This window comes from Mustela lutreola, chromosome 15, assembly GCF_030435805.1.
Source record: "Mustela lutreola isolate mMusLut2 chromosome 15, mMusLut2.pri, whole genome shotgun sequence".
Lineage (NCBI taxonomy): Eukaryota > Metazoa > Chordata > Mammalia > Carnivora > Mustelidae > Mustela > Mustela lutreola.
The window spans coordinates 15039156-15058921 of record NC_081304.1 but is presented as its reverse complement, the minus strand read 5'-3'; the positions used below and the strand labels follow the sequence as shown (position 1 = coordinate 15058921).

The 19766-nt window shown below is 42.0% G+C and overlaps 1 protein-coding gene and 1 long non-coding RNA gene across 15 annotated transcripts in view; one reads left to right on the top strand and one right to left on the bottom strand.

Moving 5' to 3' along the window:
• The window catches only part of TANC2 (tetratricopeptide repeat, ankyrin repeat and coiled-coil containing 2), a 363508-nt gene that overhangs the window by 324023 nt on the left and 19719 nt on the right, over positions 1–19766 (top strand). For all 12 annotated transcript variants that reach the window (XM_059147239.1, XM_059147241.1, XM_059147247.1 and 9 more), the window contains 6 exons: positions 1629–1751; positions 2514–2750; positions 7764–7949; positions 10101–10194; positions 17545–17678; positions 18623–18746. In XM_059147239.1, the coding sequence (XP_059003222.1) occupies positions 1629–1751; positions 2514–2750; positions 7764–7949; positions 10101–10194; positions 17545–17678; positions 18623–18746 (898 nt within the window). The remainder of the gene's footprint in view (positions 1–1628; positions 1752–2513; positions 2751–7763; positions 7950–10100; positions 10195–17544; positions 17679–18622; positions 18747–19766) is intronic.
• LOC131815531 (uncharacterized) overlaps positions 1–19766 on the bottom strand; it is a 40869-nt gene that overhangs the window by 8493 nt on the left and 12610 nt on the right. For 2 of the 3 annotated variants that reach the window (XR_009347775.1, XR_009347774.1), the window contains 4 exons: positions 18643–18810; positions 17487–17736; positions 9914–11901; positions 6458–6653 (listed from right to left, as the gene is read on the bottom strand). This is a non-coding gene — a long non-coding RNA (uncharacterized LOC131815531). The remainder of the gene's footprint in view (positions 1–6457; positions 6654–9913; positions 11902–17486; positions 17737–18642; positions 18811–19766) is intronic. The other variant, XR_009347776.1, reaches the window with a different exon arrangement.

The window sequence follows — 19766 nt, the reverse complement described above, 5'->3', positions numbered from 1 at the left end:
GTTATGATCCTAGGGTCCTGGGATGGAGCCCCACATCAGGTTCCCTGCTCAGGGGGAAGTCTGCTTCTCCTTCTCCCTCTGCCTGCTGCTCTGTGTACTTGTGTTCTCTCTGTATCTCTCTATCAAATAAATAAATAAAAATCTTTATAAAAAATTAATAGGAAAAAAATCTCATTTTTTCCCTCTACATTTTTTAAGTGTTTTAAAATTGGTTGTAGTATATGGCTCTTTCTGGATCACAATTTAGAAAAAAATTATTTTTTTTCCTGAAACAGTCAAGGAAATTTGGATACTGGATATCTCATATTATGGAATCCTTGTTAATTTTAGGTATCATAACGATGTTGGGCTTTTAGAGGCATTTACTGAAATATTTGGATATTGACTGATAAGAGGTCTGGGATTTGCTTCCAAATAATTCAGTCATGGGGAAAGGGGGTGGGGAGGTAGGGTCAGGAGTATAAATAAAACAAAGTTGGCCATGAATTGCTGGTTTGGACATAATTAGGTATTCTAGGCAAGAACAACCTGCTTTTCAAGAACACAGCAGGCAGGAGTAGCTTAAATTTTTTAAGAGATACCTCCCCAGATTCACTCATTAGGTGCCAGCTTCATTGTTAGTATCTTCCTTCCCTCAGGATTTCCCACTTGAACTCACTTCACCCAGATATAGGCAGAATAGTAAAACAACTACCAGAGAATATCTGACTATCCAGAAATTTTGAAAAGTATTCTGACTTCCTTCTGGAGAAGCCACAGTGAAAGGAGCAAACATTAGTGCATGCAGTGGGACCTATGCTGGTCATACCAGAGAAAATGTGTTGCTCGTGATGATCCAACCTATGTTGTTGTTTTCCAAAGATAAACAGATATGATCACTCTAGGGTGCATTAGGCAGGGCGAGGAGTGCTAACTGCTCTAACAAACCCGTAAGATCTCAGGGACTTGACAGAGGTTCATTTCTCTCTCCTCTTACAGTCCAGGGCAAATCAACAGGCAGGCTTCCTCCATAGAGTAATACTGAAATAGTCTGGGGCCTTGGAATCCTCCACTGGATCTTCCAGCCTACAGTCCAGAGGAGCAGTAGAAAGTGCGAGGGGTTGGTGGCGGTGGCGGGGGGTGGCGGGGTTGGGGCTAAGCCTAGACACAAGATACTGTTTCTGCCCATACTTAACTAACTAGAAGTCAGTCACATGGGCCATCAAACTGTAAAGGAGGCTGGGAAACATCATTTTCCCAAACGTCCAGGGAGAAAATGAGATGGAGATCGGTGACCACATTGCATTATCTTTGCCACAGTGTGTATTTCAGTAACTTGAATTTGAGAGATTGATTCTAGAAGGCTAATAGAAAAGGTATGGGGAAGGAATTACATCCAGACATAGCAGAAAAAGAAGGGTATTAAGTAGATTTGTGGCCAGAGACTGCTAATATAGAAACAATTTAAATCCACTTGTTCCTACAGGACTAGTCTTTGTCTCCATGAGTGGCCTGGCTTTGCTGGGCATGGACATAGTTAGGGCAAGACTCTATTCTCATTTCTTAGTACAACAAACCTAGAAGCCACTATTTACTCATGGTACTCTTCAGCTGGGCTACTAATTTAACTGTCTCTATTTCTTTTTCAGGGTTTGAGTAAAAAAGTTGGTGTATCCTCTTCCATCCTCCAAGGCCTCTGGATCTCCTACAGCACAGAAGGTCTTTCCATGGCATTGGCATCTTTACGAAATCTCTATACTCCAAATATAAAGGTAGATGCTTGTAGACCACAGACAGGTTAAAGAATTAGCTGTGCAAAAATAAAGTGAAGACATTTAAGTGGCAGTTGAACTGATCTTTGACTTAACCTTAGACTGTTTCCCGTAATCAGACTTTTATTGATAGTCTAATCTATTTTAAATGGTTGCATTTTATTCTGTGAATTGAAGACCAGACCTGTTGAGCTACTACCTTCTATAAGCTGGCTCTGATTTATAGGGTCAGGTCCTCGGGCCTCTAGCAGTAAATTAATCTCAGGTAAGCTTTGTTTCGGTAGGAGCTTTTCCAGCCAGCAGTTCACCCAGTAGAGGCTGTGTTCAGCCCTGTGGTGTGGGTGGCAGTTGGCTCTCACAACTGAGCAGTTCATGGAAAGGAGACATGTCACATCCTCTTCTAAAGGCAAGATATCAAAAAAGGAGCAAGTAGAGACTGATAAAGCAGTTACTAAATGCTCCTGGGGTGCTGTTGTGGGGTCCCAGATGACTTCATCAAAGATGACTGAAAGGGGGTGCCTGGGTGGTTCAGTGGGTTAAGCCTCTGCCTTCAGCTCAGGTCATGATCTCAGGGTCCTGGGATCGAGCCCCGCATCGGACTCTCTGCTTGGCGGGAAGCCTGCTTCCCCCTCTCTCTCTGCCTGCCTCTCTGCCTATTTATGATCTTTCTCTCTGTCAAATAAATAAATAAAATCTTTAAAGATGACTGAAAGGATGCAACTGAAATTTGCCTGAGTGTGATTTCTGTTTACTTATTTCCAGGTCAGCCGACTGCTGATTTTGGGAGGTGCCAACATTAATTACCGGACAGAGGTTTTAAATAACGCTCCAATTCTGTGTGTCCAGTCTCATCTTGGTTACACAGAAATGGTGGCCCTACTGTTGGAGTTTGGGGCCAATGTGGATGCCTCATCTGAGAGCGGCCTGACCCCTCTGGGCTACGCAGCCGCAGCCGGCTACCTGAGCATCGTGGTGCTGCTGTGCAAGAAGCGAGCCAAGGTAACGGCTGCCCCGCCCGCTGCATCTCTGCAGCCCTGTGCAGTCTCCCTCATGGGAGTCTAGGCAGAGCACACCACGCCCAGCAGGGTACAGAGCACAGGGAGCCCTGGCCCATTGTTGGCCCACTTGCCGCTGCCCCTTCTGCAGCGCATCAGGACATGGTTCTAGAACCCCCTGGGGGGCACTTAGGAAACTGCCTTTATCAGCAGCCACAAAAAGTCCCCACCTAGCAACCAGGGACTTCTCTGCTGAGCACAGAGGGAGGAAGGAGAAGGGAAGGAGCAAAGAGACTGCACTGGGAAGGGGGAACCGAACCATGCCCACAGCCTTTCATGTGTAGAGAAGAGAAGTTTGCCGTGGAGGTAAGAACAGACTCCCTTGGCCTAGCCTTGAAGACCAGTGTCTTCAAGGTATGAGAACATGACTCTGGGTTGATCCTCAAACCGACCAGAGGCACTCAGCAGTGTTTCTGCTAGTGTACTTTAATTCCTTGAAGACCTTTCTGAAAACATGTTTGCTTTATAGTATCTCAAGAGCTGTTGATACAAAAAAAAACTCAATTTCAAAATTTTGGTGAAAGGAAAAATGCTGATCTCAACAGTGCAAGCCTTTGGGGAAAATTGTAGCCTTGTGGCATTTTGTTTCAGTCTTGAAAACAGACTGAGGATTTCAGTGGTTTTGCACTGAAATATAAGTAGTATGTGTGACCTCATTCTGAGGTGTCCAGGATTCTTACCAAGGAAGAAAGGAGGACTCTTGAGACTTTTGAGACCTGGGACCTGAGACTCTTCAGTGAAATCCCAGACCCTTGAGTGTCTTCTGTGACACAGACCTATATTGTCCACCTCTAATGTCCTATTCATCTGAATGAACATCTCTTAAAAAAGAACAACTGGGCCTTATTACTACTGCTGTCATTTCCTATTCTCATCTCACTGAGCCTTTCCTACTGCCCAGTTACCAGTCTAACCATCTGTCATTTTCCTCAGAGCAGACATGGAAATCATTTGCATTCATCTCCACACCCTGTCACACCTCCTGGCCTCCTGCATTACCAAGATTGAATTCATCTCCATGTGCCTCTGTCTCAAAACTCTGTTAATCCTTACCGACACTCACTTCACATCTGCCTCAGAGGAAGTGTTTACCTTCCTTTCCAAAGCACTTGCCTCCACCTGTATTTTTTTCACTCTTTTTCTAAATTCGCAACAATTTGGGTTGCCTGGGTGGCTTAGTTGGTTGAGCGTCTGCCTGCAGCTTGGGTCATGATCCCCTGGGGTCCTGGGACGGAGTCCCGCGTCAGCCTCCCTGCTCAGCGGGAAACCTGCTTCTCCCTCTGCCTGCTGCTCCCCCTGCTTGTGCTCATGCTCTCTCGCTTTCTATCTCTCTGACAAATAAATAAGTAAATCTTTAAAAATAAAAATAAAAAATAAATTCTCAACAAACCTATGAATGTCACCTATACCCCAAAAGACCGCTTCCCTCTCTGCTGCTAACCAGAAGCTACCATCCCATCTCTTCCCTGTGTGTCCACCAGTCCTGGCCCAAGAGTCATCTCTACGTGCCACCTCTGCTTCCTTACTGCCCCTTAACCACTTTTAGTCTGGCTTCCATGAAAGAAAGAGGAGTTAAATCATTAAAATTATAAACTTTGGTATCAAACACAACTTGGTCAAAGCCTCCATTTTTCTCCAAGGGCATGGACAAGTCATTTAAACTCTCAGTCTCACTATTTTCATCCATTAAAAGGATTAATGGGGGTCACCATGGGAAAAGTGAGAAAGTCTTTTTAAAAAGAGATAAAGTCTTGAGGCACCTGGGTGGCTTAGTTAAACCTCCGACTCTTGATTTTGGCTCAGGTCATGATCTCAAGGTCGTGAGACTGAGTCCTGTGTTGCCTCAGTGGGGAGTCTGCTTCCTCCTTCTCCCTTTCCCTCTCCTTTTGCCCCTCCCCCTGCTCTCTCTTGCTTTTTCTCTCAAATAAATAAATCCTTTAAAAAAGAGAGTGAGAGAGATGAAGTCTCTTTTCATCTCTTGCAGGGCCTAATACATAATATTCTTTAAGAAAAATGGGGGGTGGGCACATCCAGCTGTCTTAGTCGGTAGAGCATGTGATGCTTGATGTCGGGGTTATAAGTTCAAGCCCCATGTTCAGTGTGGAGAGCACTTAAAAATAAAATCTCTAGGGGTACCAGGGTGGCTCAGTCATTAAGCATCTGCCTTCGGCTTAGGTCATGATCCCAGGGTCCTGGAATCGAGCCCCGTATCGGGCTCCCCGCTCGGCGGGAAGCCTGCTTCTCCCACTCCCCCTGCTTCTGTCCCCTCTCTCACTGTATCTGTCTCTGTCAGATAAATAAATAAAATCTTTTTAAAATAATAATAAATAAAATGTTCAAAGAAAGAAAACCCCTAACCTCTTGGCATTCAACTGAAGCTACTTTCTCAAAAGCCACAAACAACTGCCAACCACCAAATAAAATAACTTTTTCTCCTTTCTCACCCCTCCAAACCTCTCCATAGTGTTGGCAGTATTGACACAACACTTCCTAGAGCTTGCAGTGTGGCCCTGGTTCTCTCCCTGCCTGTCTGGTTGCTTTTTTCTCTTCCTTCTCCTAATATCACTATTCCCTGAGATTCTGTCCTCTGGTCTTCTCCATCCTCACACTCTCTCCCATGGCATCAGCACCAAAATACCGAAGAATATTAACTAGTTACTTGTAGGATGTTCTCCAGTTTTACTTTGAGATTTTCTCACTGTTAGATTGCGTTTATATATTCTCAGCAAGACTCCCACAGAAGTGCTGCTGGGCCCCTTCCTCCTGCAGCATGGGGGAGGGGTGGGTGAAGTTGCGAGGTCTGTTGCCATGGGGGGGGGAGATGCTGACCTCGGCCACCTGCGTCACACTGTGTCTGCCTGGTTTGTCAGGTCTCAAGTTACTATTTTTCCCTTTGTAACCAAGAAGTATCTTTGAGGGAGATGCTTTGAGGCTAGGCCAATAGCTTGTTTCTCATGCTTTTGTTCACTGCTTTTAGGATCCATTGGAGATTCTTGCTGCAATGATGATTGCTATGCTATTTTTGCACTTTACTGCTTCCCTCATTCCTTCAACATTTATTAATTAGAATTCTAATGTAAGGAAGAGCAGACCCTTCTCCCCTACATATGTATTTGTTTATTCGTTTATAGCTTTATGGATTCCTGTATTTACCTTATAGTAGGACCTATAACCCATTGCCATTATTATTTGTTGCTCAAATTGCCCAAGATTTGGCCTTTAGGAACTCCTGCAAGTTGGCTCCTGTGTCCTCCCAGTCTCCGCTAAGTATTTTTTGAGCTTTTCAGGATTTTCTGGCACTACCAGATTTTCCACACTCATCATTTACTATTAGTGCCCCAGCCCAGGAATTAATCATTTCCAAGGAGCCAAAGCACCTTTTATTCATTCCCTTAGTTTTTGAAAATGTAGTATGAGCATGAAAATTCGCAATGACTCTCCATTACCCCTGATTAAAATTCAGACCACTTAGCCTGGCATTCAGACCCTCTCAACTTTGTAACTGTAAGCTTTCCCTCCATGTACCTTACCTTTACAAAAACTAGAATTAATCATTTCCTATCTCAGCCAAGTGAGATGGATCTTTTCTTAATCTGTTTGGGCTGCTATAACAAAATACCATAGACAGAGTGGTCAGTAGACAGCACTTACCTCCCACAGTTTTGAGGCTACATCTCAAGAGTATGGTGCCAGAAGATTGGGCATCTGGTGAGAGCCTCCTGGTGCATAGTCACACCTTCTTGCTATGTTCTCCCGTGATGGAGGAGGGAAAGCAAGCTCTCCCGGGGCATGATAGTAGGATACTCAGCACTTCCCAAACATCCTGTCTCCTTGGAATATCATTACACTGGGGATGAGAATTCCAACAAATAATTTCAACGGCACAAAAACATTTAGACTCTAGCACCTTTCCTTCAGAATCTGTTCCTGATTCTAGTTAGGAATTCTCTCCAGTTTCATTGTACTTTTACTTTCCTTACGACATTCTTCATCCTTTGTTGGATAGATTTCTGTTGTATTGGTCGCATCTCCCCTACCTTATTTGAAAGTCCTTGAGAACAGAATCTATATTTTACTACCCTATTTACCTTTTCATCCTATGTGGTGCCTTGCACAAAGTAGGCATTCAGTAAACATTCGTTAAATAGATTGCTGGGTGAACCAGATGCAGCACTTAGGTTTCCAGTGCTCTAACTACCCCGGGAAGTCTACCCGCCAGAAAAGGCCACTCTTCTGTTGAAACTTGTGGCTGCCTTAACCAGCCTCTTCTTTCAACCTGAACGAGCAACCAACACTGCAACCATAAAAGCCACTACTGGAACATAGTCTAGCATTAGACTCCAAGGATCTTTAGCCATTTTGGCCAGATCTGAGATTCTTCCCTCCCGTTGGAGGAAAAAAGTAGCCTCCGCCAAAGCTTAGTGGTCAAAAGTATGATTCATGATATGAGGTATTTTGCTTCTTTGGAAGACCAAAAAATTTGAGCTTCAAAATGTTTTTCTTCTCTTTCATGATTTCAAAGACAGGTTTTTGGGTTTTTTGGGTTTTGTTTTTTTTTGTTGTTGTTTTTTTTTTTTTTTTTTGGTGCCAGCAGAGCTGCGAGTCTTTCATGATAGATCTTGGTCTGAAAAGAACTATTCGAGGACAAAGGAGAATGTGCCTCGGGAAAACAAAGCTGGAGCTGGCAGTTTTGTTTTTTTGGTTCCTTTTTCTGTGAAAACAAAAGCCTGACCTTACGAAAAGAGGTTCTCCCCTGAGGGACATCTATCATAGTTCTAGCTCAGCAGTGATCTAGCCTGAGTAGGAGAGAACTTTCTAGATTTTCTCAGAGATGGATTCAGTGTTTGGGAAGGGATGAGTCTTGCTAGTCTAGTCATGTGCAGTGGACCAATGTAACTGAATTAGGAGTGTGGCCACAAATCTTTGTTCACATCCATTTCTCTGTTTTTCCTCTGAGGTGGATCATTTGGACAAGAATGGACAGTGTGCTTTGGTCCATGCTGCACTCCGAGGTCACCTGGAGGTTGTCAAGTTTTTGATTCAGTGTGACTGGACAATGGCCGGCCAGCAGCAAGGAGTATTTAAGAAGAGCCACGCCATCCAGCAGGCCCTCATTGCTGCAGCCAGCATGGGGTACACGGAGGTAAGAAAGCAGGTGCTAAGGGTTAGGGGTTTTAGACTATGTATTAAAGGACCTAGGAAACGGGGTAAGGGGTTGCATTATTACAAAATTACCTGCATGATTAATGTGAATTAGCATTTTGGTCACTGATTTTGAGGAATTGAGACTGAATTCCATGAAACACTTGAATTCTCAAATACCAGCATATCTAAAATTATGAACACAACACGAGACTGGAAAAGCACTTTGGAAATCATCGAGTCCAACTCCTTCCCCGTTTTGCCACCCTTATTTAACAGGCAGTGACACTAGGCTCGTAGGGATTATTTAGTGAGCTGTACTCACATGAGTAGATGGTGTGGAATGGGAGGAGTACAATATTTGAAATCTCAGAAGGACCAGGTTTGAGACCCAGTTTGCTACTCATTTGCTCTAGACCTTACCTAATCTCTGAGAACCTTTGTTTCCCATCAGTAAAATTAGTCTAATATATTCTTTTTTACTCAGCTGGTATGAAAGTGGTTTGTAAGCTGTGAAACACTGTACAAATGGTATTTTTGCCCATTTTTTTACTAATCATAGTAATAATACAGTAACGAATGTATGGAATTGATAATTGCTGGGAAATGTTGAACATCCAGTTCTGGGAGGGTTGTGTAGTTTAACAGAAGTATGTGTGTGTGTGCATACATACTTAAAATTGGTATAAATGTTACTGATATGAGGGTACCTAGGTGGCTCAGTCGGTTATGCATCTGTCCTTGGCTTGGGTCGTCATCCTGGGGTCCTGGGATCAACCTGCATGTTGGGCTTCCTGCTTGGCAGGGAGTCTGCTTCTCCCTCTCTCTCGGCCACTCCCTTGCTTGGGCTCTATCTCAAATAAATAAATAAAATCTTCTTTAAAAAACTTTACTTATAATGAAGTATATGTAGCATACAGTTTACAAATATAAAATATACATTGTAGAATGCTTGATTTTTGTGAAATTCACATCTGAAGCCAACCTGTGGTTGCAATCAGCAATCATTTATAGATGATCTCTTTTGCTCTTTTCCCAATAATTTTCTTGTCATTAAATCTGCTATGTGATCTATGTTAAACTACTTCTCACCCTCATACAAAAACTGGAGTCTTTTTGGGCGTAAGCACTAAATCAAATCTTGATTTATAATGTTTGCCAATTGCCAAGGTGTAAATGCTCCCCCGACACTTGCCACAGAGTTGCCATTGTGACATCACTCAACGCAGAGTTGCGAAGAGAGGCACAGGAACACACACCGTAGTGTGGATTTCCACCACACGATACAATACTCATAAATCACCTCAAGAGCACAGATAATGTCAAATGTAGTAAATAAGAAGGCATGAGATTTTATACTTTTAAACTTTGTTTTTCATATAATTTATTTTTATTTAATTTTTAATAAACATCTTCGTCGAAGAACCAGCTTACAGAATCTCTGCCCATGTAATACTCTGCTTTCGTGGTCCAGAACACACTGGCTCACCACTGCATGGGAATGCCTTAGTGTCCAGCTGCCCTGCCAGGTGACCCAATACGTCACCAATGGAATATTAAGTAAAACTAGAATTTTTAGTATCTGTAGGTTGTTAAACTCTCTCTACAGGCAAATTCCCAGAAACAGAGCTGTTACTTTTCTTTTTTGTTAGTAGTCGTTCTCCCTTTATTATCCCCAAAATAGTCCTTGTACTTGCAAGCAGAAAAGAGATCATTGCTCTACTCTGATGAAATACAGGTCCTACATTTTCTTCATATTTGTTTTCTGGTTTTTATTGATTGCTTATCTTTTTTCTCTTTATTTTATTTTCTTTTAAAGATTTTTATTTATTTATTTGAGAGAGAGATCAGGAGTAGGAGGAGGAGCAGAGGGATAAGCAGACTCCCTGCTGAGCAGGGAGCCCGATATGGGGCTCGATCCCATGTGTAAGTGAGTTATGTTCAAGAGAAACATATAAACTCTACCTGATTAAAGAAATGTCCATTGTGGCTGCTTTGGGTTTCTTTGCTGGGATAGTCGGTTCTGGTTTCTTCTATACGCGAGAGCTTGCATCATGCTTGGGTCATCCAGGCATCTTTCAGACCTCACAGGCTAGAGCCTGTAGCATGGTTTCCCACCTGAAGTTTGAACTGACACAACTTCTCATTTCAGATTGTCTCCTACCTACTTGATCTTCCAGAAAAAGATGAAGAAGAAGTAGAGCGAGCACAGATCAACAGTTTTGACAGTCTCTGGGGAGAGACAGGTACTTCTCATGGACATTACCCCCTTTTCTCAGTAATGTGTTGTGTTTGTGTGAAGATATTCGGCATCTCACACCCTGATTTTTCCTCTGCAAACCTTTGGCATTCTCCGCTATATGGCTTTTGTACTGGAGATTGATTCAGCCAAAGTAAAAAGTCAAGCAGTGTCCTTCTTCCAGTCCTCTTTCCCATTGGACTCTCCAAATCATTAGCACCAGTGTCGTCTTTCAACCAAAACTTTAGTCTGCTCTTGTTTCCAAATATTTTTAGAAGACTGAAAGTTTCCTTACCATGTGCCAAACCAGAGCAGAAAATAGTTGTGGCCTCTCTCTTCTTTTATGGGATTCTTGTAGCAGTTAGGATAAATTTTTCTCCCATCAAAAGAACTCCACCTGCAGTTGTAATCCAGGAGGTTAAATTTGTATCCACACCTCTGGCTTAACCAGGTGTTACCATGACAGAGTGGTATCTGACATGGCTAAACTATACATTCGGAGTAAAGTTGCTCTCTGAATGCAAAATGGAGGTACCGGCCTCTAAGGCACAGTCCCATGCAGTCCCTCTTGATCTCTGGCCAAGAGATGTCTGTATTGCTTGGTACTTACTACACAAACAGAAGCTTCTTCCTTGTGGCCTTTGCAGGAAATGGTTGTTGTCTTTCCCCCAGGTCTAAACTGGAACATCTGGAGAAACATTAATAACCTTTTATGAGTTGTTATGAAACCAGGACACTGAAAGATGTGGAGGCACCACAGATATGTGTCAGATTTGCCAGGAGAAGAAGACCAATACTGAGATGGCCAATGTAGGGGGAATATTTTCTTAAACAAAGAGAGTGTGTGTTTTAGTTAGAGTGTTATTAAAGATAAAGGAGGCACTTGAATTCATTTAAAATTTATCACGACCTATCAAATTGTGATGTCTCCATTCATGGCAAATATCATAGGTAGGTTTCATGGCTTCTTTAACATCATGTAGAATGGTCCAAAGCTCGGGAATTTGCTTCCCCAACAATCCCTCCCTCTGCAAGAGCCAAAAGAGAACAGATGCCAGGCAGCTGCAGCTTAAGAGCCCATGACAGATTAAAGGAAAATGTGCAGCTGGAAACAGCTGCCGTCTCTGGGACTCTAACCCGCAGGAAGCCAGAGGATGGCCTGAGGGGAAGGGATTGACCCGGGCGCCGGCCGTCCTGGAGCATGTATACTGTGACTGAGAGCTGCCGAAGGGACATGGTGCTTTACTGTTCCCATCAGCACAGCCTTGCCCAGCACAGTGTTGCTGAACCTCCCAACTGGCTCCTGATGTCAGCCGTACACGTGGAGCCCCGGGGGAAGCCCAGGGGAGGGTAGGAAAAAAACTACAGCCTGATAAGGATAATAGATGGGAATTATAAGGTTAACAATCATAGTGATGAATATCAAACACATTCTAGTGCTGTACTTGAACGAATTTCTTAAAAATGTTCAAGAAGGGAGTGAACTAAGTGGAAGACTTATTCTTATTGATATGAATTTCTTATTAGAATAAAACTTTATGGGGGCACCTGGGTGGTTGAATCAGTTAGACATTGGACTTTTGATTTCAGCTCAGGTCATGATCTCAGGGTTGTGAGATTGAGCCCCGTGTCAGCTGTGCGCTGAGCATGGAGCCCGCTTGGGGTTCTCTCCCTCTTCCTCTGCACTTCTCTCTCTTTCTCTCTTCATCTGCCTCTGAAAAAAAAAGAAAAGGATAAAATTTTATTGCCTCAGGACCTTTTTAAATATCTCCCTTTAACATGCACAACAAAGTTTGTTACATGTATTTATTTAAATATGTACCATATCTCAAGATTGTAAAAAAAAAAAAAAAAGATCAAAGCGTCATGTGAGTTAGCTTATAATCACAATTAGATTGTGTTTAACTTGATACATACATGAAATAATTTCAGGATTAAAAACATAAAATGCTGTCTAAATAGTGCTAGAATGAAATGCATCTCTAATACAATTTATAGATCTGTAAATAGTTATATGGCTTCAGGAAAATTTCTAGGAAATAATGTCTGTGCTATGCAAGACATTATCCCTCCTCACTAATATAGAAAAGCAGCTCATAGTTGCTTTTATAGCAACTATGTTGCTATATAGAAGATATCTATATATCTTCTCCTACATACATCTTCTTCTAATATATATAGAAGATATCTATATAGCAACCCATAGTTGCTTTTCTGTCTATAGTGATAGATTTCATAAATATACATGTTCCTTTCTACCTTATAGCACATAATCATTTAAAATGTATAATGACCCAGTGAATTGTAATGTTTTCTCCAATGGCAAAATCTTAAACATGTCCTTACGTAGAGAATGAAGGTCTGTGACCTGCAGCCTGCTGGTTGGGTCTCATACCTACAGCCCCGGTCTAAACAACATAATTTTTACCTAAGGAAAATCAAATGACTATGATGGTCCCAACAATCTGCATCCCTTACTATATCAAATCTAAGACACTTCTAACTATAGGAAACTATAAAGTCATTAATGTATGTACCACTACAAAAAAAAAAAAAAAAGGAAGCCTTCACCTATTAAACTGACACAGTTCTTTATTATCACAGAAATCACAAGATGCATCCCAGTTTTAGAGATGTTAAAATGTGAAGGGTATTAAAGAGGGCACAGACTGCATGGAGCACTGGGTATTATATGCAAATGATCATGGAACACTACATCAAAAACTGGTACTGTGTGGTGACTAACATAACACAATTTGAAAAATGTGAAGGGAAAAAAGTGCATCTTAGAATCAATGACATTTATCTTAGCATATAATGAAAGAATAATCAAAATAGAATTTTTACAGAGCAGATTTTCTAAAAGCAGGTCACTAGAATATCCTGGTTGCTTTTGTCCTCCTTTTGCAGCCTCCTTATTCTTCCAGAGTATCTGCCTACAACCAGCCTCCCCCATCTGGCTGGCCCCCTCCCATCCCATAGGGTTTTCATAGACGTCTTATGGAATAGTACAGAAGAAAAGCAATTAAGGTGACAAGATTGTTCGCTACTCCCTCTTCTTCCCTGTCTTACGAGCTTAGACCAGGACCAGCATTAAAAATCTTCTAAAATCTCTGGAGCGCCTGAACTGTCCTATGACCCAAAAGAAGCAAGAGTTCACAAAATAAACAAGATACCCATAACTCATGCTTATTATCCTTTGCCTAATTTATTGCAACCACCTCCTCACTGATCTTCTTGTCACCCTTTCATGATTCATCTCCCTTGTGACTTCTGCCAGAGTGATCTTTGTGAGCCACAATCTGTTGATGTCACTTAACCTGCTTACCACCATTTACTGACCCCCTGTACCATTAATGAAGTTATTTAGTGGAGCCCAAGAAGACCAGTCATGATCTCTAGCCTTATCTATTGCCTGGCTTCACTGGTAACTCCAATAACAATAAACTTGTTGTCTCCCACCTCAGGGCCTTTGTACCTGCTCTCCCTGTGCCTGGCATGCCTCTCGGTTTTCTGTTTCTCTTTAAACATCTAGCTCAGATGAACATCTCTTCTGGAAGACCTTCTCAGATGCTTCTTCCTCTGTGTTACCTCCATACAACTTATACACTGGATAGTAATGTTATTTTTATTTGTCTGTTATCCTTACCCAACCTTGAGTTCCTTGAGAGCAGAGACAGTGTCTGACAAATAGTTCAAAAAATATTTAGTTAATGTTTTAGATAGTAGTGATTAGTTTATGTCTCCCCAACCACCTCTCTCACTGGTCTTGCATGACCTGTCTATGCTCTACTCTCTCACAGTTGAAAATAGATCAACAGAACCATTTGCTTTGCTGCATTCTGTTTAGTGTCCCCATCCCATCCAAGCAGACTTTGGCTGTTGCCCCAACTCTGAGCTGCATCCTGTCTGCCTCTTCAGACTCCTTAGATATTTTGCTTTGAAAAGGGGCCTTTTATGTCAGATAATCTCATCAGCTGCTGACAAGTTAGGGAACAAATTCTGTTACTGGTCTCTTAGGAAAAGATTTCCTCCAAACTGCTCTGTTTGCTCTAAGAATTGGTTGGTTGTTTTACAGAACCGACTTTACCTTAATCTTCTTTCTTTCAAAAAGTTTTAACAGTTTTTGATAAGACTTACATAAAATTCAGCCAAAGCAGTTTTTTGCTCTTGGATTTTGAAAAGTACAAATCCCATTATGCATAGCATGTTGTTCTGAGATGAAATTGGCCAGCTGTGTTAATGACCGTGTCCAGCTATCAGCTGGAGATTCCTACCAAATTACATCATGACCTAAGCAACAGAGATGATACAACAAAGAAAACAGCCAAATGGAACATTCCCTCTCATATACATGTGTTATCCAGCAAGTTGAAATGCGCCAGGCAGAGCAATGTAACTCCAGGTTAGAGTGAACAGTAGAAGTTTCAGCTTTCAAGATGGGAACTGGTTGTAAGTTTTCAGCAGTGTTCTGTGAACTGGCATCATTGGTGAAAGGTTTGATTCTGAAATACTGCCTATATTTTCTCCAGCAGGCTACAATTCTTTTGTGAAAGGAATTTTCACAAATTCCCCTACCCCCACCCGCCATTCTCAGGGCATTAAAAGGGAGGTTTGGGCATAGCTACTTTAAATGGAATTGGAAAGTAAGAGTTAGAAATTCTATAAATCCTTTGTTTCACGTACCAACAAGATGATTCTTATGGTTCCTAATGAGTGTCTACCCCAGTCAAGTTATTTCTGTTCCAGCTTTACTGAGAGCTCGTTTATATATGCATGTGTAAACTAAGATGTACGACATGATTTCCAGTCAAGTTCCTAAGCTACTCTTGTGTTTTGACCCAAGAATTAAAGTTGTTTTCTGAACTATTAGAATGGTGAAGTTGGGTTCTTGGGGTGCCTGGATGGCTCGGTAGTTAAGCGTCTGCCTTTGGCTCGGGTCATGATCCCAGGGTCCTGGGATGAAGCCTCATATGGGGCTCCCTGCTCAGTGGGGAGTCTCCTTCTCCCTCTGTCCCTTCCCCCTCCCCCCAACTTGTGTTCTGTCTCTCTCAGATAAATAAATAAAATCTTAAAAATAAAAAAAGGAATATAACCCCTGAAACAAATAATACATTATATGTTAATTTTTAAAAAAGAAATGGAACGTTGCCAAAGATCTCTTGACGTAAAACTTCTTTATCAAGTAAACAGTCATACCCGTCAGTACCTGTACTCATTCATTGAGGGCTTGGAAATGACCCTCACCTCAGATAAACCTCTGCCCTCCTGTGAGGAATGGGACAGAAACACCAATGTTAAGAATTCCAAAATAAAACTGAAAATACCCCTAAGACAAGACAGATACATCTAGTTTGAGTAATTAATCTTCTAAAACTGTCACATTTGCCTTCATGAATTCTTCTTATACTTGAGGAAAGAAAAGATTACTTGGAGGCTTAGCTTAGTGGAAATTACAGGTAGTTTGACTTTGCATATGAATCAGTTATGTTTGACAAAGCCCAAAGACAAAATGCCGCCAGTTGCACTTGGATGAAAAAAATGTCAAGTGACCATTTGATTTGAATTTCAGTTGTCTTCCTGATGAGATACCAACATTTGCAAACTGGAATATTATCTGCGCTTGCGAAATACTATCTTTTTTTAGTTGCCAGTGGAGTAGGAGGCCATGATCAAGAAAGGACTCCCTGGCTACCACATCGGGTGTCCAAGTCAGTTTGAGAATAAGTTCTCTATCCTCTTTCTTTAAAAAACATAATTCCTGCCACCTCCTGATAGTGTTTACCATCCCCTCCACCTCCTCCATTCTTTAAAACCCTGAGCCTATACATTTGAGACGCCATGGTCAAATGAAATATATATATATATATATATATATATATATTTGTTCAAATATGGACTCAATAGGAAAATCTATCTCCAAATCCCTCTTGCTGCTATTGACACAGTGCTCAGAGAATGAAAGTGGCATTCATGAATCTCCACTCCCTCAGAGATCATAAACGGACAGTAACACAAAAAGAAGAATGTTTAAGTTTCTCCCTGTTATGTCCCTTGTTATGTCCCTTGTAGTCACTATAGCAGTTTTTTTTTTTTAAGATTTTATTTATTTATTTGACAGAGATCACAAGTAGGCAGAGAAGGCAGGCAGAGAGAGAGAGGGAAGCAGGCTCCCTGCTGGGATGCGGGTCTCAATTAAAAAAAACTGGGATGGTGACCTGAGCTAAAGGCAGAGTCTTTAACCCACTGAGCCACCCAGCATCCCCACTATAGCAATTTTTATTACCAGTGACTCCATTATTTCATATTCAGAAGAGTCTTTGTCACACCTCTTCTCTCATCTTTAAGGCTATTACCTTGAACAGTTCTGACCCCTACATGCAAGTGGTTACAAATGTTGCAAAAGTTCTGTCTCTAATGAAGAAAAAAAGAAAAGAAAAGAAAACTGGCCCAGGACCCTGAGACTGCCATTCCTGACTTTGGTTCTTTAGGCTTAAGGACCCAGGAGTAGAGGCTGGCAGAAATGGTTCCTAGCTAATTCTAAAAATGACCTTACTTGGGGCACCTGGGTGGCCCTGTCAGTTAAATGTAGGTTCAGGTCATGATCCCAGGGGCCTGTGTCAGGTTCCCTGCTCCCAAGAAAGCCTGCTTTTCCCTCTTCCTCTGCAGCTCCCCCTGCTTGTGCTCTCTCATTCTCTCTTTGTCAAATAAGTGTACAGAATCTTAAATAAATAAATACATAAATAAATAGATAGATAAATAAATAAATAAATAGGGACCCTGGGTTGGCTCAGTCATTAAGCGTCTAACTTCGGCTCAGATCATGATCACAGGGTCGGGAGATCGAGCCCCGCATCAGGCTCCCTGCTCAGCGGGAAGCCTGCTTCTGCCTCTCCCATTCCCCCTGCTTGTGTTCCCTCTCTTGCAGTCTCTCTCTGTCAAGTAAATAAATCCTTAAAAATAATAATAAATAAATATCTTAAAAATAAAATTAAAAGGCCTTACTCTGCAGAGACCCTCTCTCTACATTCCACCCATGCATACACACCCATGAAAAGTTCCTAGCTAGGAAGAGATCCCCAAAAAAGAGGTAAGTCAAAAGTAGGGAAGACAGTCTAGGTAGGAAAAATTAAACCAAGTCAGTTTAATCAAAGGTGATTTTCAAATAGATTTTTTTACTGCAGTTGTCTCCATACATGGTAAGCCCACTTAAATGTAGTTTTATTCATGATTTTTTTTTTAAATATCCTTCATGGCAAAAGTAACCACTCCCATGCTTGGAGGTCAAGTAGCACTCACACAGAGGGCGGGGGAGCGCAAGACCCGCCTGTTCTCAGTCTGTGTTTTCTGCTCTTAGCACTGACAGCTGCCGCCGGGAGGGGCAAACTGGAGGTGTGCCGTCTCCTCTTGGAACAGGGGGCAGCAGTGGCCCAGCCAAACCGCCGAGGGGCAGTGCCTCTGTTCAGCACTGTTCGCCAGGGCCACTGGCAGGTAAGCAGGCTAGCTACTTCCAGCCCCTCAGGGAGGGGTGAGTTCTAGACAGGAACTTCTGAAGCAGAAAGAAAAAAAAAGTCACATTTGGGTTACTCACCAGTCATTGGGTTTGAGGACTTGGGCCTTGGTTATTAGTATTCTGGTTCATTGAGAAGATGTCAGAAACCTAACGTTCAAAATCATCATCATTTTTTTAAAAAGTCATCATCATGATCTAGATTGCATAGAGGGACTAGCTCCTTCTGGCCTGGTCATGGAGTGACCAGGACCTGCTTTTCCCACAGGTCCTCTAGAAGATTCATATCCCAACAGATCCCTGCTAACAGGTGTCTTGCAGGTGTCTCAGACTTGCTAAAAGAAAACGTGGTGTACATAAATTCTAGCTATGCAGTCATTCCAGATGTTTGAATTCCAGATAAATGCTAATTTATACACTTACAATGGAGAAGACCATATATTGGTAATAATCTTTGGAAGTATTTGTGTAGAAAAATAGCTCTAGAAGCCAAACGGTATAGAAGAGTTATTAGAGGCACTTTGCTGTATTCATTTCAGTCATAAATCCTCACTACAGGGAAGCTAGCAGCCCCTAGAGGTCAATAAAACGGCACTCACAAAGGCAGTGACTAGTGTCGGAACTTCCACTGTGGGATGGTTTAGTCTACATTTTGACCTTTTGTATCTTAAATTCTTTTTCACTTCAGGGGTAAGTCAGACATTCAGAGTTGAATTCTCATTTGGCTTTCCTTAAGAGAGTCAGATCAAATCACACGGTAGTAAGACTCTGCAAGAATTAGAGAGACCCTTGCAGTAGAAAGTTACATGAAGAAGTGACTCGCCTATGCAACAGGAGGAGATCCCCCCAGTGTAGGGAACAGCATGCACATGTCTACTCAGCAGCTCTTCCTGGCTCATTGGTCCCTGTTTCTCTGCACTTACAGATTGTTGATCTTTTACTCACCCATGGAGCTGATGTCAACATGGCAGACAAGCAGGGTCGTACTCCGCTGATGATGGCTGCCTCCGAAGGCCATCTAGGAACTGTGGACTTTCTGCTTGCACAAGGTCAGTCTTGGAGTGCCAGAGCTGCATGGGCAATTCCTTGGATTCAAGGAACTAGTGATGGATTCTAAGAGATGTTAAGAATAGATATTATTGAGGCACCTGGGTGGCCCAATCATTTGAGCATCCAGACTCTTGGTTTAGGCTTGGAGCAGGATCTCAGGGTCCTGGGATCAAGCCCCGCATTGGGCTCATGCTTAGCAGGGAGTCTACTTAACTTTCTCTCCCTCTCCTTCCCTCCATGCATGTGCACACATGCTCTCTCTCTCTCTCTCTCTCTCTCTCTCTAAATCTTTAAAAAATATATATGTATTATGAATCTAGTTGGTTAAGATGTGAAAGTTCATCTCCTCTCTTACATACAGTGGGACCCTTTAACTCTGATATTCTTTGTTTCCTTATGAATTAAGGGAGTTTTGGTATTCTAATCGGATTAATGTGTTCTAAATTCTCTAATTCAAATCTGTAATCTCCAAACTTTGATTTTTTTAATATACACTCAATAGTTATTCATCTTCCAAGGATTGTGTTTTTTCTTTAATTTTATCAATTCTTTTGTAAGCCTGTACAACTAATATTTTTCTTGTATCCGGAGGAGACAAAGATTAAGATAATTGCTGACAGTGGGACCCTATTGGAGAAATCAGGATATTCTCTTCTGTTGTAATAAATTCCTTTTGACATTAACATTCACATGCTCCTGGTGAATGGGAAATAAAGAGATTGTGGTCACACCGCCTTCAAAAGCATTTCAGGCGCCTTTTGATTGCTCTGACCTCAGTCACCTATGCAAAACGGGTGAATGAGCATGACCTTTTGTAGAAGGAAAACTCAAGTCACTGTTGACTCTACAGTACCATCTAGTGGACTTTGAGCATTTACATGAAGCAGGAGATAGTGTGATTGTGCCCAGGCTAATGACTTTATTCCAGTTAGCCTTCCCCATTAGTAAAAAGGACCTACACATTTAAAATTATTTCTTTGGGCACATTCACTTCAAGGAATCCAAGCTCCTGAAGGAAG